This window comes from Apteryx mantelli, chromosome 2 (genome assembly GCF_036417845.1).
Source record: "Apteryx mantelli isolate bAptMan1 chromosome 2, bAptMan1.hap1, whole genome shotgun sequence".
In the NCBI taxonomy this organism is placed as follows: domain Eukaryota; kingdom Metazoa; phylum Chordata; class Aves; order Apterygiformes; family Apterygidae; genus Apteryx; species Apteryx mantelli.
This window is the reverse complement of record NC_089979.1, coordinates 143827886-143850808: the sequence shown is the minus strand read 5'-3', so window position 1 is coordinate 143850808 and position 22923 is coordinate 143827886. Positions and strand designations below refer to the sequence as shown.

At 39.4% G+C, this 22923-nt stretch overlaps 2 protein-coding genes across 10 annotated transcripts in view; one reads left to right on the top strand and one right to left on the bottom strand.

Moving 5' to 3' along the window:
• AKAP9 (A-kinase anchoring protein 9) overlaps positions 1 to 8109 on the top strand; it is a 129021-nt gene extending 120912 nt beyond the window's left edge. For 8 of the 9 annotated variants that reach the window (XM_067291718.1, XM_067291715.1, XM_067291714.1 and 5 more), the window contains 8 exons: positions 625 to 733; positions 1628 to 1813; positions 2351 to 2551; positions 2961 to 3193; positions 4314 to 4399; positions 5422 to 5542; positions 6759 to 6898; positions 7563 to 8109. In XM_067291718.1, coding sequence (XP_067147819.1) covers positions 625 to 733; positions 1628 to 1813; positions 2351 to 2551; positions 2961 to 3193; positions 4314 to 4399; positions 5422 to 5542; positions 6759 to 6898; positions 7563 to 7606 — 1120 coding nt within the window. In that variant the 3' untranslated portion in view covers positions 7607 to 8109. The remainder of the gene's footprint in view (positions 1 to 624; positions 734 to 1627; positions 1814 to 2350; positions 2552 to 2960; positions 3194 to 4313; positions 4400 to 5421; positions 5543 to 6758; positions 6899 to 7562) is intronic. The other variant, XR_010883502.1, reaches the window with a different exon arrangement.
• A 457-nt stretch (positions 8110 to 8566) lies between these two features.
• Positions 8567 to 21624, bottom strand: CYP51A1 (cytochrome P450 family 51 subfamily A member 1). Its single transcript, XM_067291712.1, has 10 exons — positions 21447 to 21624; positions 20798 to 20896; positions 19433 to 19609; positions 15737 to 15863; positions 14468 to 14642; positions 14195 to 14314; positions 13567 to 13762; positions 12921 to 13016; positions 10343 to 10511; positions 8567 to 9650 (listed from the first exon to the last, which is right to left on the bottom strand). The coding sequence occupies exons 1-10, from the start codon at positions 21597 to 21599 to the stop codon at positions 9472 to 9474; spliced, it is 1491 nt and encodes a 496-aa protein (XP_067147813.1). The 5' UTR covers positions 21600 to 21624; the 3' UTR covers positions 8567 to 9471.
• Positions 21625 to 22923: the final 1299 nt, after the last annotated feature.

Genomic DNA, 22923 nt, shown 5'->3' with positions numbered 1-22923 from the left:
GGAAGATTGTTTAAAACAATTTAGTAACTAATAAATTCACATTATAATGGGAAGAATTTAGGAGTTATTGCAATGGATCCTGCCCCTTGACCCCCTGAGAAAAAAAATAATATTTTATAGGCCAATGAAACTGATATTCTAGAACCTTACTTTGTCTGGTTACTATCTTGCTAAGAAGAAAAATAGCATGATACCAGGTCCATAGGAGCCCAGTTTGAATCTGTTTTTATTTTGCTATGATGCTGATATAATGTTAATCATGAAACATTTGAGCAAAATAAAATGCAGTGTGTCTTCAAAGCACCATAAGATTTTGTCCACACAGATTTAACAAATTTGAGAGAATCAAGATCACATTTCTAAACATAGTTCATGTAGAACATTTCTTCCCAAAATCAGTAGTAATTGTTCTATGTAAATTCTATATAAATTGGAGGTAATTTAATTTAGTTACTTAAGTGTCACTTAGCACTCTTGAAAATGTTGCCAGGTACTCCAGTAACTATGCTGACACAATTGGCTAAAGATCTAATGTGTGTGTATTGACAAAAGGTGTCTGCTAGATCAGTTTGACTATGTGGTGTTAAACTATATATGCTGTTGAAACTGTCACTTTCATTTCAGATTACAGTTTGAAACGGCAGATGATCAAGACTTTATTGCAATACAAAATGCTATTGAAGAAGTTATTTCAGAGCTACAAAAACTACCCGGATTGTCGTATCTAGAAGAGGTGAGAGTGTAATATTGTAACTTGATTTGGTGGGAGATTTTGGATGATGAGAGTGAGTGGAAATGGGCAAGGAGCTGTTAAGTTTGTACTTATCTAGGGCTGTACTTTATAGAGGAAAATCTGTTCCAATGTATATGCTGATCTGAAGTCGGTGAAGTGTAAAAAAAACTCTCTCCTTTTATTTTTTTCAACTTTAATTCCCTTAAAAGTGAATTTATAACTTTCAAATTAAAACTTTTCCATTTTAATTCCTTATAAAGGAATTATAAATTGCTGAAATTCTTAGCATTTTTTAAGAAAAGATATTTTTGTATCAATAGTATTTCTGTAACTGCAATTACAATGAGAAACTTTGCTTAGTACTTCCCTGATATGAAAATCAACATTTAATGTTTACCATATTGTGTTGATGCAATACATTTACTTAAACTACCCTGTATTTACCAAAGGAAAGGCAATAGAAGATTGTGTGCACCTGTTTAACACATGTAATGAGGTTATCTGTTACAAAGACTTCAGTAATATTTAATTTTAACTGAACTTGACTGGGTCCTTTCCTGCATTTTAAGCAAGGGTTTTCAACATAACTTAAAGCTTTGTGCGTTTTTTTTCCTTTAAGTTAGAAAGAAATCTAAACACAGTAGGAAAGTTTTGCACATTGTTAGAGTGTGATTAAGCTTGTGTGGCAATATTCTGCTATGGTATCCATGATAAGCATAGAGGAGAAAGTCACATTATATGTAATTTAGATGTAAACTTATGTTTTCTTTATATAAATGACAAAGTTGTTGTTGTCATCATCCACAAAAGTTTTTCACAGTAAGCAAAAGTTGTATTCAAGCTGGCAACTCAGATCTAATGCAGGTTGGGTTTGGTTTTCTTTTTCCTTTCCAGCTGAAGCTAGTGCTACCACCAGGGACTCCATCTAGCTCCTTGACTGAGAGGCTGCTGAGACAAAATGCTGAGCTGACGGGCTTTGTCAGCAAACTGAGTGAAGAAAAGAATAATTTGAGGAATGCTGTTATGAAACTGGAGGAAGAACTGAGAAGAAACCAACACAGAGGACATTGTGGAGACTATGTATGTCCTTAGTGGCACTGATTTTCACTGCATTATGCTGTGAAATAACTCTAACACTGTCCTAGCCACCTAAGTGGGGGAGTGATTCAGTTATCTGTCTTTTTCAGGTTCCCTCCTGCAGAGTAAACAGATGTGAGTTATTCTTCTCCTGTGGTCAAGATACCTTGACTCACTGTTTACTATATAGTAAACTTTGTGATTTTTACCCACCTTTCATTTGTTAACTGCTCTTCCCTTTTAAATTCCTTCTGCTTCTCCTTTTAATCTGTATCTCATCACCCAGCTGAGAGCAGATAGATCCAGATATCTTCAAGATCATGAAGCTAGTATGATCCACTGAGGGGATTTTTTTAGGAAGTTGGTCATGCTCGCAAACTGGCTAGATAGGTGTTAGGATGCCAGGTTGACTGCAGGCCCATTCACTGGATTTTTTTTCTCAGTAACTTTGACCTCTCCACCAAATCAATGACTAGAATGACACAGCTCAGGCTTTTCAGAACTGTGTGGTTCAAATTAAGGATTTTTTTCCCTCTTCAGTCTTCTAGACACTCATCAGATGTTGGAGTTAATATCGATACTCTTGTTGCCTCTGAGAAGGAAATTTGGAACAGAGAAAAGTTATCACTACAGAAGTCTTTGAAACAAGCCGATGCAGAGCTCTCCAAGCTGAGAGCAGAACTCAGGAGCGAAGCTTTCCTCAGAGAACTGGGATCAGATTCTGAAAATGCTATCCTAAGGGTAGGAAGACTTCATTGCCTGCATGCTAACTACAGCTGGTTTTCTCATTTTGGTTTGGGTCTATTTTTCTTTGTGTTCACTCTGCTCATTCTAAGTAAACTGATATCGAGTCAGTTTTAAGAGTCGCATGCCCAGAAACATGGCTCTGTTCTTGTCCCCAAGAATAATATGAAAGCACCTACTTTGTCCCCTCTGAAGGGGAAGAAGCCCAAGAAATGCAGGCTACATTTCTTGCTCTTCCAGTCATCCCCACATGATGCAGCTACATTCAACAATTGAGCAGTATTGCAGTCTCTCCATGATAGCAAGCAATGAATAATCACAGATATGCTGTCAGAGTAACAATATAAAAAATTTAGAATTCTAATAATTTTTAAGCTTATGGTGCTTGCTTTATTTCTTGTTGTAGAGAATTTACGGAAAATACCTACGAGCAGAGAGCTTTCGGAAAGCTCTCATATATCAGAAGAAATACTTACTGCTGTTACTAGGTGGGTTCCAGGAGTGTGAAGAAGCCACACTGGCCCTCATTGCACGGATGGGTGGACAGCCTTCCTACACAGACCTCGAAATCATCACACATCATTCAAAGGGTTTTACAAGGTTTCGCTCTGCAGTCAGAGTGTCCATTGCAATTTCAAGGTAATTTGGAGGAAGTTTTAGTTTTAACAGGTGTGAATATGCAGTTTAATATCTACTTTTGTAGCTGTCTGACTGAATCTAGAATTTCTCATGTTCCATCCTGTTTAAACTGCATTTTTGGTAGTCATGAAAATAACATACTGTGTATGGTGACGAGTTGAACAGAGCATAGGTAAAATCTGTAATAGGAGTAAGGTGTTTGAGATACTCAGCAGTTTGATTCTAGTTGAAAATCTCTTGGCTCTGTATTCAATAATCAGTTAATGATAAAATGTATTGGATACAGTCATAACTTAGAAAAAAAATAATAATAATTTCTAGAGTGTGTGCTTATTTACAGATGTATTTTTTGCAGCTTAATTTCCTCTAAAGGTTAAACTTTTAAACATAAGTATCATAAGTGTCATACAGATTTATGGATGACAAGAAATCAAGTTGCTGAAATGCTCAAAAATGGTGAAGAAATATGTAAGCTATAATGTGCTGTGTCACGCCTCAGTGCTGAAAGTCCTTCACTGTATGCATAATTTCAGCTATGCGTGTAGTCCGTTGAATTCACAAGACAGTGGGCCTCAGACTGAGGATGAATAAAAGAAAAAGTGAAAGCTGTTACTATCATAGTCCTGCTATATTGCAAATAAACCTCTTTCACAAGGGTTTGAACCTCCAAAAATTTTTGCTTGCTGTTGTCTTGAGGCTTGTGTCTAGGGTGAATTCAAGGAGCTATTTCTATAGCTATCGTGAGACTTTACTCAGAACACACTGCTGTTACTAATTTTTTTGTGATGCAGTGGGGCAGAATGTTTATTTAGTGTGACTCTGTATATTAAAATGTGGATGCTGTGTTGTTCCAGACAGCTGTTTGCTGTCTGCTTTACTTTTGCAACACCTCTGGAATCACTGGAATTGCAGAGGTGAAACTGAAAGGTGATTTTGACAAAAGTTTTTTTTACGGTCTAGGGATGCGTATAAGGATGTTCTCTATCTAATCTTCAGATTTTAGAAGCCCATCTACTCATTTTGTTTGTTCTTTAAGAAATTCTTGCATGTACTAGAATATAGCAGATTTTTTAAATGACAACTTTGCGGGGTTTTGTTTTTGTTTTTTTTTTTAATGCAGAATGAAGTTCCTGGTTCGTCGATGGCACAGAGTTACGGGTTCTGGTATACTAAGTATCAATAGGGATGTCTTTAGCCAGAACACAGGTAAATCATAGTCCAGTATTGGCTGAAGAAAAGGTATTCACAAGTAACACCACTGCGTAATGAAGGTGTTTTTTAATTTTCATCTTCCTCAGGCAGAGTGAATGGGTTACTGTTCCTCCTTCCTTTCACTGTAATTGCTAATATTAATTTATTTCTCATGTTTCTGATTGTTTCCATGGTCTGCTCAAACACTAGGCTATTCACTTTCTCTTCAATCTTGTTTTGCTTCGTTGTGGGCAGGATTTAAAAAAAAAAAAAGGCAACTTTCCCTCTGGACTGTGTTTTTCATAACAATTTTACCTGCCTCCGTGGGTTTCCCCTGAGAAATTTGTATCCCCAGTTCGAAGAGGGAACACTGTGGACGGGGACAGATGGAAGAAACTTAGTAACGACAGGTCCCCAGAGAGCCACAGACAAGGGCAGCAGAGCCTGTTGCACAGTCCTCCCTGGCCTTTTCTTCAAAATCCTACTGGAAAAAACATCTGCTGCTCCCTCGTTACAGCTTAAAGTTCAGGAAATCTGGTTTTCTCTTTGGTTTTGGTGGGAGCCTAAGGAGAATCAAAAGCCTTTTATTAATTCCTTGCTATCTAGGTCTGCCTGAAAAGCCTGTGCTGCCAGGTCCATGGGAGCAGCGTCAGTAGCCTCAGGGAGGCCAGGGCTTCACCTCGGGCCTTCTGTAAGGCCGTCTGAAATGGGCAAGACCGGGCTTGGTTGCTGGGGGTGTGCATACCCCTGAGCTGAGGAGGGACCTGCTCTGCCACTAGGGAGTTGCCAGAGATATCCCAGGTAGCCAAACTGTGTGTTTGCTAAACATCCTGCAATGCTAAGGGCCTCTTTCCGAGCTCTGAATCAGCAGAGACAAAGAACGTCGCTCTTGATTGTGTACCAGCCCTACTTTTAACAAATGCCCACATTTTGTGATATGCAAACAGAGAATTTGCACGTGAGATTTCCAGTAAAGTGCAAAAAGGTCTTTATTTTTTTTTTTATGCTTTCCAAGACACTGCTATTTATATTTTCAGGTAATGAATTACAGCCTGATTCATTCTCTGGTGGCATGGATCTTTATGGAGAACAAAGACATTCTTACAGATCCAGATCAGACATGGAGTCTCCCAGATCTCCTGTAAATTTTCAGCATAAGTATGTTTTATTTTACATGATTATTCTTTTTCAGAACACTGTTTACTAAATAAATGCATCAGTGCTTTTATTGCTAAGGTTTGTAACCCTAGATGCCATAAGATTTTTTTTTTTTTCTTTTTCTGTAAGGAAACATAGTAAATTACTTGTTAGGCCTTAAATGTGCATTTACCCATAGCCCAAATAAGGCCTAAGCTTGCAGACTTTCACTGAATTATGTAGTGTTCTTGGACCCAATGATAGTCCGTTGGCTAGAGCTGTTGCAGATACACATCGGCCGAGTCTAGGCTTTGCGACCAAGCGAACCACTGCTGATTGTCCCCATTTCTGGTTGGCAGCTTGGTGCGGTCTGGGGAACAGCTGCCTCAGCTGCACTCACAGGAAAGGGAAAAGCAGGGCAGCTCGCTGGCTGAGGAGGGTCGTCTAGTTACTGTGAGCTGTGACGAACCACCATGGCCTCGAGAGCTGTGACGAATTACCATGGCCTAGTGGCCAGACCATGGTTGGAACCTGCTTGGTAGCTCTCCTTGTTGTTTAAATTCTTTTTGTCAGCTGTACTAAGCTGTGATACTAGCAGTACGCACACAGTGAAATCGGTTATTTTTCACCGGAGGCAAGGTTTCTGAGAGCGCTGTCAGCCTTTGATGACTTCATAAGGAGTTGTGGGGTCCCAGCTGTTTTGAAAATCAGATTCTAGCAGATCTAGCTCTTCATTTTTTTATGAAGCACCTACACATTTGTGATCTTAGCTTGTGACAACGACAGTTGTTTACATGGAAAAAATATTTAATCTATTTTAGCTGCTTTTGACTTTTACTTACAAAAAGTAATGAAGAGAGCCAGAATCCTATACAGATGGCTGTGCCCTTGTTCACACAAGCTTAATAGAAAAGCAAACTTGAATCTACTGCTGCTTCTGCTGGAGTTTCAGTAGGAATTTGCTCGTCAGTCTTCTTCCCAAAGGAATGGAGCAACAAATCAGATACAGTAGAAAGAACAGGTGCCTGGGAAGGGCAGTTTCCCTAGAGGAGGCAGTATGATGGCTTGGGCAATAAATGGCAGGGAGATTAAGTGATGTGGTAGCTACTGTACAGGGAAGTTAACACACAGGCATTCAGTAAAGTACCTCTGCTAACACTATTTTGCTATGCCTGCTGATTTTTTTTTTTTTTAACATCATTTTGTTTTTTGAAAACATGTGTTTTTCTGTCCCCAGGTTCCACGGCATGCATGCTGATTTAAACCCGGTCTCTTTTGCGTGTTCTCAACTGCAGAACTATGATCCTGAAAGAGCTTTAACAGATTATATCAATCGGCTGGAGGCACTACAGAGGCGACTTGGAAGTGTGCAGTCAGGTAAATACTTAGGGAGTCCACTCCATGATTTCTGGGTAGTACCAGACAGGTCTAAATTAGAAAGTGTATGCTGACTCTCTGAGATACATAGCAAACTTCTTTAATTTTTTAGGCATATTCAAGCTTAAACAAGAAGTTATTCTTAACTGTAGCAAAAAGCTCATCAGAAGAAAATTGTTAAATGCTTTGAAGTTGCATACAGGTGTAATTATAGATTTTATCAGAAATACTTTTTAACTTTCCTTGACCTATAATAAATGTGCAGCTAGGATTCATTTGGTGTCTTACTAAGAGTTTAAGCTAGATGGTGAAAAATGTACCCAAAAGACAGGGGGGAGAAGGTGGCAAGGGGAATTTCTTCTCCTGTCACCTTGATTAGAGAAGTTACAGCCATTTTGTCTCATAAACAATAATCACTTTTCTACTCTAAAAGAAAATTGTCAGGTCAATGGGATGTTGACTTATCAAACTTGATTGAGTGGTGTTCTTTGACAGTTACTGGGTTAGTTTAACACAAAATGCATTATTTGAGGAAATGTTGTTCTTAAAAGATTTTCTGTGTAAAATTTGTCATTCTTACTTATTCATCTAAATACCAGTGGGTTTGTGAATGATCATCTACTTATTTCAAGTATTCTGATTAAAATCTTTCTCCATCTCACAGGTTCCACTTCATACACTCAGTTGCACTCTGGTATGAGAAGATAATATCCTTTCAACATCTCCATCACTGCTAGTGATGTTAATGGATTGCCTTCTGTAAATCTGTGCTCTTTCTGTGCTTTTGTATAATGTGTATATTGTGGGACCAATACAAACACAGCTGTATGATTGTATACAGTTCCATCCTGGCACACCCACGCAGACTGGGGTTTATGTATATAGGAACTTTGTGTTCATGCAAAAAAAAAATCATCAAATTACATGTATATTTGTGGAATGCTAATTTAAATGATTAACTTATGAAGTGTGTATTTATCAAAAGGGTGCAAAGATTAAACTTGTGTATTAATGAAATTGAGCTACATTCAGTGAAGTTCACTTGCACTTTTTCTGGCAAGGCTACTGAAGTTACACACCTCTGTCGTAGTATTTGCTACTGGCAGTGCAGACAGAATATCACTTGTAGAGACCTATTTTTGTAATGGTAGAAGTTTTGAATTTTATGGGTATTTTGTCAAAGTACTGAAATAAAGACTTCATCCTTTTAACTGTGTTCTACTGTTTGAAATATCTTTAAATTCAAGAACTGCTCTCTTACTCACACAGCAAAGCTCGGTCCTCTTTGTGCTCTTCTCATTTTTGGTGGCTGCAGCTGTACTTTTTACGGACTCCAAAAGGGCAGCTACTAACTAGAACAAAAAACAAGCTCGCAGCTGTCTTGTGAAGACCCTGATCACATCTTACAGGGCTAGAAGAGAAGATATTCCAGTCTATCAGTTGCTGTGATTGATTAAAAGAAGTCTTTTTTTAATAGTTGGTTATACATGTGTTTAGAATAGGAAAAACTGGGCAAGCCCCTGCTGCAGTAAGCACTGACGAAAGGGAGAAAAAGCTCTTTGCATGACTAACTTCATACTTGTAAGAAATAAATTTAAATTTACATAAGTAGAAAAGCTTTTCAGAAGTAAGTCAACAGGGCTGAGCACACAAAAATTCAACAAGAGCTTCATTTATAGATTTAATTCAAAGTTTCTATGAGCCAGAGCTTATTACCACTTATCATTCTTTAAACAAACACCATTTAACAATCCTGCATGAGTCAGTACAAAGGGGAACAACATTCACATTTCACTTTCTTTGACCACTCTATACATAAGGTAGTTATTCACAAAATTAAAGTTGTTTGTACCATTGTACTTTACTTTTCCAGAAATTATTAGTTTTCAGAATTGTTTCTAGAGAAGGATTTGCTGTTTTTTTGAACCTAACCATTTTACAGCTGCTTCAAGTTAGACATAAAAATCATTTATTTTCAGAAAAATCTCTTCTATAAGTATTTTTGTAGTCTGCTCAGTACTTATCATCTGTATGGTAACAATTTTTTAAGTAAGTATGTGGGCACTTTCAGGCATCAGCCAAGACCACAGATAGTTCACTTCAATATCTGCAGTTCTGCTTTCAAAGTAGAGCACCAAGGAAGTACCATCCAACTTAGTGCCTGTTACTTGATGGATTTACCATAATGGGATACAGAGGTACCCCTTAAGAGGGGAAAAGTAACTTTTAACTATTTTTCAGAAACAAAGATTTCAGTTTGTAGAAATAGCTTATTGTTTCTTCACCTTTAAGGAAAGAGTTGGCATGCACTTTTAAAAAAAAATGTTACACAAATAAAAAAGACAGTTTTCATTTAAAAAAATGCAACCAAAAGATGTAAAACAAGCAATTACATACAGAAGCATTAAAAGGTAAAACAAATTAAATAGATGCAAAGACATCACAGCTGGTAGATTATTGTTGCTTTCATACACAGTAGATGGAACAGTCCCAATTGCCATTCATTTTGTCACAGTTTTATTCAAAAGTCTGTTAATTCACAACTTAAATAGATAAGGTTTTTGTTCCAGAACTTAAAGGGACCTCCTCTTGTATCTGATAACTGGGTTATTAGGTGTGTGTATCATTGTTGTATAATTTATAGTTGGAAAATAGTCATTGATGAGATCAAATTCATATAAACGAAGCAAAGTAGACCAAATGGTCTTAATCTGAACATAAGCAAAGTTTTCTCCAATACAGCGATGGCGGCCTAGAAGGAAATCCAAAGCAGTTATAAAATCACCTTTGACAACAAGTATTCTAACTAAGTTAATTTTAAAATTTTACATGAACTGTAATCACTTCTTTCTAAACAACTTGAGGCTTTGATCCAGCAAACATTATGAAACTACATGAAAGCCTTGTTTTCATAAATTGTCAAAACATGAAACAGATTGAGTAGTTCAGTAAGATTCTATTGTTCTGTTCTCACCACAAAGTCAGAGTTTATGCAACATTAAAGGAGAGTTTACAACACTGTGAAAAGATATCAACTATAACTGTACTGCAGTCATATCTGCAAACTGTTTTGAATGTTATGATTCTCTATGTACATTTTACTCTACCTTAAAATGACTTTGTATTAACAGGTTTTCACCTTGACTTAGACTTGAGTAATTTAAATATAACACATGCTAATCTAAAGATTTTTTTAATTGCTATTCCAAGTGCTATTTACAGCTATTACTAAATGCAAAAACTAAGGATCCTATCAACTGCGTTCTTTTAATGGCACTTCCACAGTAAGAGAACTTTCAGACACCAATAGAAAGAAGAAATACTCTCAGATGCTACAGGGTGGGGGAGGTCCTGTAAGAGGTGTTGGATGACCAGTATGAGTCACGTAAGTACACAGTCACTCAGGAAAACACTGCATCTCCTTATTGTCCAGTTGTTACTTACCAGCACCAAATGGAATGTAGGCAAATTTCTCTGCAGCTGCTGGGTTATCTTGGAGATACCGGTCAGGCTTGAAGTCTAGAGCATCCTTCCATGAGTCCCTCAGTCTGTGGTTAACAGTGGGAGACACACAGACCTGATGGCCGGGAGGAATACTATACCCAGCAACAGTCTATAAGGCAGGGAGAAAGAACCTATGTGTTACAAGAAAATTCTCCATTTTTCTTTTTAAAGTAATACATGAAATTCTATTGTGAGACTTCAATTTCAAAAGAGATTTTGGCTGACCCAGTTTAAAATTAATGCAGTCTAGTATGTCATTGTTTTAATTGTGCAGGGCACAGTATTCAGGCAACTGCAGAAAGCTTTCAGATGCTTTAACAAAGCTGATGATTCTACAGAAAATATTTTAAAAGGCTGAATGAACTTAAGATTTGTTGAAAATATTTGTCATTGGAGGGATAGCTTTTAAAAATAATTTTAAGTCATTTATACAAACAGCAAATTTTCTTTTAGATTTACCTAGCATGTATTGTTATGTAAGTGCAAGCCAGTTTTTTTCCAAGGTAGCTATTAAAAAACCCTGGCAAACTACAGAATCTTTAAATGGTAGTACTAAATTAAGAACTCTAGAGACTGATTGGCTAAAAGAAAGGGTCAGTTCCACTCAGTAAGACCAAGTAGGAATGTGGGACTACAAATTAAGACTTTCATCAGTTACTACCACCCTTTTCAATTTAAAAATATATACAGACTTTTGCAGATCTTCACAAACCTTTAATAACTATGCCTCAGGATTTGTTTTATTTTAGTAAGATTTCAATTTTAGCTATTTTTTAGCTCCCATCATGTTTTATGCTTAAATTGAATCTGGAAGGGTATCACTCAGGATAAAAAGACAGACTACAACTACAGTGGCTTCTTTCTAAAGATGCAAAACGTACTCCTGTGATGCTATTGTTAGAATAAAGGTTGGCATTCCTAACTAGGTTACTGTTCTTGTCTGGCTGAGCTCTCCTTTTGGCCAGCAGGAAAGATTAGGAACACAGGAGAGGCTGAGGGAAGTGTTCTTGTTGGTACTTTCCTCACCTGAGCAGTGAGGCATAGCACAAGCTGATCTGACCCAGCCCCCTGCTTCCCTGAGAGACACCACCAGCACATAGTTCTGCTATGCCAGGAGTTAGACCGTAGCTGCACCCTGCCAGTGTTACAGTTGCATCTAGTGGCAGACTAGAGAAATGGATTGCAGTTACACAGTTATTTTGTAATAAGCTACATGGCTGTAAGTATTTGATGTACAGCTGAGGAATTAATTAACATAGCCATTTGCACATAATCACCAAGAAAAGAAAAAAAAAACAAAAAAACAACCCAGGACTTTTCTCACCCTTTGCCTTTTAGTGCAAATATGTATTAAAGAGTGTGACATTTTGATCTGTTCATCCAGAATACTTCCTATATTTCTGTATAATACCTAATGTGAAAATAAGGTCTATAAAAACACCACAACATACCTGAAAGAAGGTTACTCAAGAGGAAATTCAAAAATTAAGATGAGACAATATGATATACCCATTTTAAGACTATGTCACACAGTTCAAGCAGAGCTCTAGTCCCAGAAAGTTATGAACACATGCAATAGCAATAGAAGTGTAAGCAGAAACAGATATATGTGGAGGGTCATGACAGGGTTAAACTGGTGGAAAGCTGCAAGTAGCAAGCAACAGGAGCCTCAGACAAACGTACCCAAGGACACTGGTGCAGCTCGGAATGATACATCCTGAGAAAGTACAGATAAACTAGCAGAAGCCAGTGGGAACCAAGGTTAAGGGCAAGACAGCTTTTCTAAACAAGTAGCAAAGTACAAGCCATGATCGCTGTGTGCGCGATCGGCGTAATAACTGGCTACCTGTGACATAATCTGCATGATGATTGGCTTAGCAAAGCTATCTGTGAAACCACTGAAGCAGCTAACTTTTTATATATGCTCAGAAACAAAAAATGTCTCAAGATGCACCATGTCTTGAGTCCGTGCAATCATTCGCTACAGATATATGGCTTAGTCAGTGTCCTGGACTCAATAGTTCTACTTTCAGAGGTACCTGAGTACTGACATCAGTGTATGTTCCTAACGCATTGAAAAAAATAGGATGATTAATGCTAAGAAATGAATAAACAGGACTAAGCTGACATAGTACAAGCTGATCTGACCCAGTAAGAAGAGTTATCAGTACAGATGAGTGGTTAAACCTAGTCAAGGACTAGGAACTAGTCTAAGTAAGTAGTTCGGTACATCCTGGGATGCCACTGGCCGTCATCGCTGCCAGGTACACCGCTCGCTCATGTTCTGTCCCCTGTCAGCTGGGACGGCCCCAGCCCTGCCTGGCCTTTTCTGCAGAGCCGCTCCCCGGCAGGCAGCCTGCACTGTTACAGGAGTTAGTCCATCCCCGGTTCAGAACTTCACATTTGTCCTTACTGAATTTTGTGAAGTTCTTCTTAGCCCATTCCTCTAGCCTGCCTCAGTTTCTGAATAGCAGCCCTGCTTTACTGAACTGAAGTTGCATCCAGTAACTGTACTCACTTGAGGAGTTTTGGCCATTCTCATCATAGTCATTATAGGAGGTCTCAGCCTTAAAGTTTCTTTTAGACAGCGATCCAGCAAACTGAGATCCTTCAGCTGCAAAGAAAATGATTATCAAAATATAGCTAAAGTTTATTCAATGTGCACAAAAAGGTATTTTATACCATTTTAAAACTCAAAGAATAAGCACCTCATATTTACAGGTACTTCAATGGCTACCCTGATAAGTTTCTGCTTTTTCATTTAATTCAATTAAAAAATAATTCTCTGACAAGCAGCATTGATAATGACTAGTTCCTTATTGATCTTTCACAAGTGTTTTCTGATGCCTAACTGAAGAAAAAGATCACACTGCATCCTTTTCCTCAGTGGGAATACAAAGATCTTCCTCCTCTACCCAACTGATCATTTTAACAGAGCTTATAGGAACTGTAATTTCTTTGGTCAACACTGATATAAAATAGTAGCAGGTTGAAAAGTTACCAAAAAAGGAGGAGATGGAGGAAATATATTGGCAAGTAAGCGTCACCACAGGGCGCTTATGACACAGATTATGATTCTATCACAAAGCATAAGATTGTATTTTACATTTTTGTGAGTGTCTAAAGTATAAAAATATCTAGCAGAAATAACGTAACATACAAACCTGGTCATAAGTTAATGGCGGCAAGTCATCTCCACAAACTGCTTTCTGTTCTGCGTAACACTGTTCCTGTATTGATTTGTCTCTGGCTAGGAAGAAGCCAAGCCAGGCACTAGTGGTGGAGGATGTGTGTTGCCCTGCTAACAGCAGCCCAATAAGCATGCCAGCAATTTCGTCATCTGTCAGCGGATGGCCATCCCTAGGTTAAAGGACAATATGTTAGAGCTTCAGTTGATGAGGTTTCCAGTTATAGTAGTACATATAATTTCTTCTAATTTACTTTTCTTTCTCCTTTTCTTAGGCTGCCCACTCCAAATGGAACAGCTAAATATTTGAGGGGAGGGACAGCAGGGGGCGACAGATGCTCTGGAAACCTTACATTACTGGAAGGCCAGAAATGAGAAAGGAAGCAATCATTTGACCACTGACGATAACCTCAGGAAGTCTGAATAAGCATTTATAATTAAACTTCTGAAGATATTTTTAGAATACAGCTAGAACCAATGCTGGCAAGAAAAAGCGATGCAGCACATGAGAGAATTTTTGATTTTGCGTCTTTAGATGCAACTGAAGAATTCAAAGCTAAAGCATAACTATCTATAAATGGCAAGTCTTCAACCCCTTTGCTTACTTATAAGAAGCATCAAGTAGAGTTTGGAGTATGTCATCTTCTTTTTCCTCAGACGTTCGACGTTTCTGGATAACCTTATAGAAGATATTCTTTATTTCTTTGTGTGCTCGATCTCGTCGTCTGCAATTCAAAGCATCTGTATTAGTCACTTTGTACAAAGTAACATATAAACTGCTTATGAAGATTTACTGGGATGTCTAGAACATCCTTACAAACAAGAAATAGAAGGGAAAAGAAAAAAAAAAAATCAGTAAGATGCCTAAATTGCTTCACCTGAAGCTAGGCAGAGGTAGCCAACCTGGCAGAAGCCAGGCAGCATGAGTAAATCCCCCATCCAAATCAGCATACAGCTGAGCCACCTTCTCATTCAGTAAGCTTCTTATTTCTTTCCCGTGTAAGCAATGACTTGCTGTCAAAATGATAAGTTCTGAAAGGGCTTCAAACAGGTCTGAGGAAAGATTTGAAAAAGAACAGTGAGAATGCATTTCAGGAGAGATATTAAGTTTTACAGGTTATAAATTATTTTTATTTTGCAGAAGAGAAAAAAAAGTAAATAAACACAGATTTGTAATTTTAAATAAAGTTTTAGCTTGTTTTCCTAGGAAAATTTAAACTTCTGTGTGTCTGTAAGTCAAGCTTCTAATAACTTTTTAACTAGGTTGCTGATTTCAACCTTTTTCTAAGATATTTTTTTCTAGGAAATTTTTGAGGAAAGCTATTAATCCTTCCATACAAGGTAAACCATGCAGCACAAGCTCAATCCTTACTACACATAAAAGAAGTCATACAAGAACATAACCCTGAAATGCAAATCCACGGGCAACCAGTTAGTTTTGCTGCTCATTAAACTATTCTGTGAGTATTTCTGAATTTGTTCTTTCACTGTTGGCTTGCAACAATAGTGATGGGATAAGCCTAGCAGGCTAACTGGGAAAGCCGGGCAGAAAATAAAAGAAGAATCCCACTCAGATGACTATTGACCCATACAAAAATCCAGAAATAATAACCATGATGGCCAAATCCCCCAATCAACTGCAACATATACTGTATCATTACACAAGCATTTCCTATCAACCTAACCTTATCAACCTTAAGGATGCACATCTTCAGGGCAGATGATACCTGATGATCTCAGACATCAGTTCTGAGAAGCCACTGTAGTTTTTTTTCCTACAGACTAAGAATGTTTACACTGAACGGTCTCATATCTGGCAAAACTAGCACGATTCAAGCCAGGCAACAGGTACACAGTCTATTCTCACACTAAGAAAGAATAAGCCAGTTCTTTTCTCCTGTCTGTGAATTTCTGAGCAGCTTTATTCTCCCAGAGCCTTAAATTTGAGTAATCAAAAACGTATTTTGCAAGTTTCTTCTCATGTCCAATAGAGTTTAGCCTATGCCATTTTTTAGCCCTTTAATAATGCTGCAGTAAATCATTCACAAAAAAAAAAAAAAAAAAAAAAAACACCACACACACACATCCTGCATTGGCCTTCTTCCTTCACAGAAAATCTGAGTGAAAAGGTATTTGATCTTGCTTACTCTTTTCTCCACTCTCCCCCCATGTTTTGAAATACTCCTTTGTTTCTTCTTCAATCACAGATACATGCCGTTTAAACTGGGCAATATTAAGCCCAGTTTTGAGCATCTTCTTCTGTTCCAAGAACACCTAGAAGAACCAAGATGAAAGAAGTAGTCAGTACAAGGATCATCATATTAATGTAATTAACAATTTATTATTATTTGTACTATAACAACATACAAAAGGAAAAAGAAATTAGGATTAGGATAGGATTGGTAGGGTACAGCAGATATTAAGATTTAAATAACAGATAACATTCTATGTTTCATCTACTTTTTCAAGCAAAAGTCTAATAATATTCAAACAAAATACTAGCTTAAAGGAGCTAAAATTCCTTATTCTACAGTACCAAAATAGAAAATTAATTAAATAATTAATTCTTTTCTTTGTTAAGCTTTAACAATGAACATGCAAGTTGCATCCAGGATTAACATATGGAATGCACTTCAGATGTGATTAATAACTATATATATAATCCCAAACCTAATCAGACCTGTCCTGCAAAATCTGGATACAGCCTACGTTCCACACTATGCAGCCTCCTTGCTTCATCTTCCCCCAGAGTTTCTTTCTTTTCTCATGCTGTAATACCTTACCTCTCATTTAGAAATGCACCTTTCCTTCACAACGCCCTCTGATCTCACTGCCCAAGAAGTCCAACAGAAATAGGAAGCAAACTGCTTCCCAGGGAAGTGGTGAGCTTCACACCCTTCTCAACTTTTCCTCTTCTTCTATATACAGAATCACAGCTAATAAATCTACTGGTAAAAAAGCCCATTATTTGAAGAAAACCATTCAATGGGTTGGTGTGTCATCTTCTCAGAAAATTATTCAATTAATTTTTAAGCCCCATTTATGGATTAGGGCATCTACCCTATGGAGCTACACTTCACCCTGAGCAATAGACCAAAAACTGTCATCTTCTTACCAAGGTCTCTGCATGGACTGTAAAGTTATTCACAAAACAGAAGGTGTAAAAGAAAGGTTACTTGGTTACTTCCCAGTAACTTCCAAGTAATTTCTGTTTTCTGAATGTGATGGAGATGACAGCAGTCTATCAGAGCATACATGCCACAGAGCACTGAGACAGGCACATTTTCCTTTGCAATGTGCAAAGAAAGTACACGCCAGCTCATCTCCGCCTCAGCTTGACAACTGGCACACAGGAGTGAATGTGTCCACGGCCATTTCAGTTTCTCTCAAAGAATACCCATCTGAAAGAGTCTCAGAGGAAGGAGACAGTAAATATGAATTAATAGTTGGATGATGCATATTAACAAACTTCTAATTACCAGAATTACTGGTAAATAACTTTCCTTCCTTTTGTAGATCATTGTCAAATTGAAGAGATGGAGAGTAATTTCAGCTTGGGCAGGAAGGAGGAGGTCTCAAAAGCTCTGGGTGATCCATCAATGCTACCATGTATTTTGCCCAATGAGGGTTTGAACAGCTCTCCAAATGGCTGCCCAGTAGGTGTCTGATAGCACTGCACAAAAAGATAGCTGACTTCAGGCAGAATGCATTCTGGCCACAACTGGGCAAGCTAGCTTGTCAGCTTCATAGAGCAGCACATACAACTGGAGTGTTAATAGCAAAACCTCTGCCTCTCTCAGCTGCAGAAATGAATAGTCCAGGTGCTTTTCTGAAGAACCTGAATCTGAAGAGATAAAAAGGAAAAACTCTTTCTAGTGTTAAAGGTATGAATGAAATAATAGGCTTATGCATAGACACCACAGAATAATACAAAGAGACTAATCTCTTGACCAAAGCAGAACTCCAACATTACTCTATAAAAATTTAGGTTAACTCTAGAAAAAGACCTCATCTCAGAAAAACAGCAGTATACGGTGGACCAGCGAGGTAGGCCTGAATCATCCCTGTACGCCTGAGGAACAACATAGCTATAAGAAATGCCACTTTCCAAGGAGCTTATAGAAAGTTCTACAAAACACCCAAAGGATAAGATTAGATCCTAGAAGAACTAGCTGTTGAATGAAGAAAGACATTAAACTCCACTCATGAACTGTGGAGTGTGAAAGCAGAAGTCAAAGCAGCAGTGACAGCAAGTGGATGAACTTTCACAGAATTAAGAGAGACGACCACCTTTCAGTTTCATGAAGACATTCCAAGACACTCAGAATCCAAGGAGCAAGTACAGCACAGTGAAAATCTGGTCAATTTAGCAGTCTGTCTGCTAAATTCATAGACACTTTTCTAATACTGGTTAATACCAGAGAAGAACATGAAAGGGGTAGCACAGAGAATCATCTACCTTCTACATTATAATGACTCTAAAAGGGGTCCCTGACTGCATGTCTGACTTTCTGAGGAAAACCTCTGCCTGTTGAAACTGGCAGAAGCCCCACTTGTGGAAGAGGTCTCCTTGGACATAAGACATGAACTCCTACTTGTTATCCAGGCTGCAATCCTTCTGATTTCATCCACAGAAGGATAAGAAGAGCCGAGCAACCAAGTATTAAAAAAAAAAAAAAGAAAAAAAAAAGAAAAGCCCAAACTTTCTGATACCCTCTATCCACCATTTTATCACTTCCCAATGAAGCAGGAGAGAGCATGATTCTCCTTTACTTATTTGTGAAGTGGCAAGGTGTTAGCCATCGATTACCTAGGAGATTCCCAAGAGAATGAAGTAAGAAAGAACATCACTCATACACTGTGGATCACTGCAAAATGCTAGCGTGGGGGAAACAGCCTAGTGATTACAGACCCTAAGCCAAATATCTCAGAAGGACAACTATCGTTGCAAGCACCCTTTGGCAGGGAAGAATGGAGAGGCAAACTTCTACCAAAGACTAAGCCAAGAAGGGGAAGTCTTGATGGCTGCAGAAACTATTACTGATCAAATGATTGCCATCTGTAGAAACAAACTGCATAAAACCACAATTGAAAAGCCAAAGATAAAGTATAGCACAATGCTGTTCCTACCACCAGACTACTCTGTAATACAAGAGTTTGTCAATATCAACGTACCCTAAATTTAGACTACCAGTGGAGCAGATCTATCCAGTGAAAAGCAGACGTGCAGTTTAAGAGTCTGACTGTCCTGACAAGCAACACACAGACTAAAACGGCATGCACGACAACAAGAGGCAGCACTTAGCTCAGAAACAATGACACATGCCACTACTTTTAGACCCATGCGGATTGTATTCTGCAAACATACACAAAAAGACTGATTTTTGTCCTAGCAAGACAGACTTTGTGATGCCAAGTTTCACATTAATACTCCTGCATATAGATTGGTATGGCATGAATGAAAAATTACCACTCTAAAGCTCTCTCAGAAGGAAAGTCTAAATTTGTTCTTAAGGAAAAAGTAAACCGTAGTCAGTGACATGCTGTAAGGTAAGGAAAAAAACGATTCACTTATTAGTCTTCCCACTATCATGAAACTAGATGGTTTCAAAAAACAAGCAATAGCATCAGGACTGATAAATGGCCAGATGGTAAATAAAGCAGCCTAGACCATGTTCAGTCTTGATCATCCAACTGAGACTATTTATCAACTGCATCATGCCTTGCTGGCAGAATTGCTTATGAACAATAAATCCCATCATACAGAGCCAAGAGCTCATGGCTCCCTAATCAGAATTTAAATTATCTTATTGTTCTACTCATTTTATACTTAAAATACATACCATATTAGGGACATCATATGCAACTCCCTTGCCAAAGACTGGTGTGGTTAACCGAGAGTATACGTCCTCTGCATTCAAATCTTCGTTTTTACTATTGAAGAGTAGAGCAGCAGCATCACTGCCCAGTAAGTATGTGAATGTCTTGCCAACCATAGTGAAACTGAACACAGGCCCATACTAAGAGGAAAAAAATAACAGTTCATTTTAGCCATAAAATCACAATCTCTTCATCTACAGCCTTTCATAAGATATTAGCTATTTAATATGAGAACATTACTTTGGTGCAACAATTTCTGTAATGTGGTTTGAGATTGACTGTCTCCATCTACAAATCTGATACACACATACACCTACATATTATACTGGATGTGTCACATGTAAGCAGCAATGAGGAGGAAGGAAAGAAAGAAAAAGAAAAGGAAGTTTGACAAAGGAAACTGGCACAAGTCACTATTCCCCTAAGAAGTAGCTAGAGATGTAATATGGATATGAATATTTTAAGCCACATTTAAAATTTGTTTTCAATACAGTGTCTAGTGATATCTAACATTATAACTAACACTTATTTTTCTCCAGATTGTAAGACTACCATAGTTTTAAAAAAAAAAAGTAAATAAAATATCAATGACACCAGAAAACTGACAAAGAGACTACAGGACATACAGCCTACAGCAATCCATAAACACTGTCTTGAAAAATTTTAGGTTTGGAGTTATACAGTGGTAATTGGCAAATGAGATTTTAAAGTGTAAAGGTCTTCTCCAGCAGATCCTCACATAGTCAGTTTGCCTTTCTCCAAGTTAACCAATCTCAGATTTAAGCCTATGACTCTAGAAAGTTTTAGACACTGTGAAACAGATGAATAAGTTTCACTGTACTGTAATTAAGGCTCTACTGCATTAGTTTGTTTCTTTTTTTCTTTTGGGCTGTTTAAATTACTGTGCTTTTGTGCACCAGCATTTTTACCATTGCAAAGGGCCTTAAAATTCATTACATAACCTAGAGGAGGTAGGTTATTATATTCTGACCTGGTCTCAAACAGATTACTAAAGAGTGAGATTAAAATAAGTTATAAAATGGCTTTTTAGTTACCTGTGATTCAACTATGCACATTACCCGAATACACAGATATATTTTTCCAACTGAATCACATGAGATATCACAGAAAATGTTTTTTTCAGTAACAAAGTTGCATTGTATATAAAGAAAATTTCAAAAAAAACCCAGCCTACTGCGCACATTTCATACCATACTCAACTCAGTTAATGAGAGTGAACTTTTTTTAAACGGGTGCAAGATACAGAACTTAACAGGTAAGCAGGAATATTTTAGCATATGCTCAGCCAGTCACGTGGGAGAACACACCTGTTCATAAGCATTTTCCAAAAACTCAATGGGACTTTTTCCAAATGCTATTGCATGTCCAAGGAAAGGGATGCTTGATGAAATGTAGGGTGGGTATTTCTGAGGAAAAAAAAGAAAAGCAAATATTGAATTTTCTTTAGAGAACAATAAATCTATGTAGCAACTATGTAACAACTAAACACAGAAGAGGCTTTATTTATATTTTAAGTTCTTTTGTGAAAAGTCCAACTTTGGACGACTGATTTTTTTTCAGTAAAGTACGACTGGGCCACATTTAAAAGACTGAAATAAGTGTTCTTGCTACCCTGCCCCTGAAGTTAAAGCAAAAAGATATCACCATTGAAAAGCAGCCAGTTAAAAAACACGAAAAAAAGTGATGCATTAAGTAGCTCCCGAAAGCACCAACCTCAGTTTATCAACGAATTCCACGTACGGGCGGGAGCGCTCCTTTAAGCCTCGCTTATGCGACAGTAACGGGCGCAGGCCCTGCCCCCACGAAGCCCGAGCAGCCCGGTCTCGGGCGGCCCCGAGCAGCAGCGCCCCGCCACAAACGGGGTCCCGGGGGGCGGCGGGAGGCGCTGCTCGCCCCGCAGAGCCGCCGCCCGCCCCGCCCGGCAGCACCGCGGTGCACCCCCCCCCCCGCGCCCACCTCCTGGCCGGAGCCGAGGCGGCGCCGGTAGCCGAGCTGGAGCAGGTAGCCGAGGCTCAGCACGAAGGCGGAGGCGGTCAGCACCAAGGAGAGGGGGCTGCCGACGGCCACCCGCTCCAGCAGGCCCCCGCCGGCATCCAGCAGGCTCAGCATCTCCTCCGCGACCGACCGACCGGGCTGCGCCCGCCGCAGCTCCCGTCCCCGCGCCGGGTGGGGGCCAGGGGAGGGGCCGGGGCGGCAGCCGCCCCGCGGCGCTGGGCTGATCTCTGCCCATGTGACGATTCCCGGAGCCGGAGCCAATCGGCGGCCGCGCGCCACGGGGTGACGGCGTCTGCCGGGCTGCGAGGGGGCGCGATTGGGCGGGCGGGGGAGGGGGCGGGGCGCTGCCGCTCGCGGGGCGGCCGTTGGCGCGGGGTGGCCGTTGGCGCGGGGCTGGCGCGTCCCTGTGAGGGCTGGCGGCGCCCGGCGGGCGCAGGGGGAGGGCGCTGGTGCACTGTGAGCGCCGTCTCAGGCTTTCAGCGGTGAGTGTTATGGCGGTGTGGCCTGCCCGCTGGTTGGGATGCCAGTGTAACCATTGTGCTTCGAGTGTGTTTGGTACACATTTTCAGTAGAGCTTCTGGTTTAGTTTCCTCGCAAAAACCAGCCTGCAAACCAAATCAGTGCGAGCAGAACTGCTGAATCCACTTCCAAATCGTGTTCCTCCAAATCAAAAGGCTAACGTAAGCACAGACAACGGTATACCAGAAACTACTCTCGCACCTGAGCTCTCGTAAACTTCTTCATGGATATTTTCTTCAGTCTGCCAGAATGCCTTCAAGCAACCCAAACTGTAACTGGCCTGTTAGCTCCTCGCTTTAGTCTATGCAGGTGCAGGATTACTGTGAAGATAGAGAACATCAGGCTCACAGGTTACTCATATGGTCTGCTAGCCAACCCTGAAGTCTGTTCTAACACAACTTCATTGCTTTCTAGCTAGTATAGGTGGGTGTGTCTATTTGTGACACAGTTATGCCTTTGACAGCAGTATGGATATATGTTTTCAGTATTGCTCAGCCTGAAGTCTTATCCCAGTTTCAGTTCCCACAGTGCAGTGTTCAGAAAGGCTCCAGTGGTCAGGCATGTCTGCACAGAACAGTGCCTAGAGGATTACTGGCCATTCCTGAGTTGCTAAATAAGAGAGAGACAAGTTCTGATCCCTAGACTTGAGGCCAAGCGACATGAACTGAGTTTCCTCCATTGCGCGTAGGACTAGCAGTTTGTAGACCAGACTGGCTGAATCCACACTACCTAGCACTTGAACCTATTAGGTCTCCTCTGCACCACCTGTGGTACCACTGTGACCATAAAGTTATATTTTTTTCCACTTCAAAATGTCTGAAATAATATAAGGGCTGTGTTCCATGCCACCTGAATGGTGCTTTTACAGTGTGAAATGGAGCACGTCCATTGCATGGCCCAGAGCACCACAAGAGGGAAT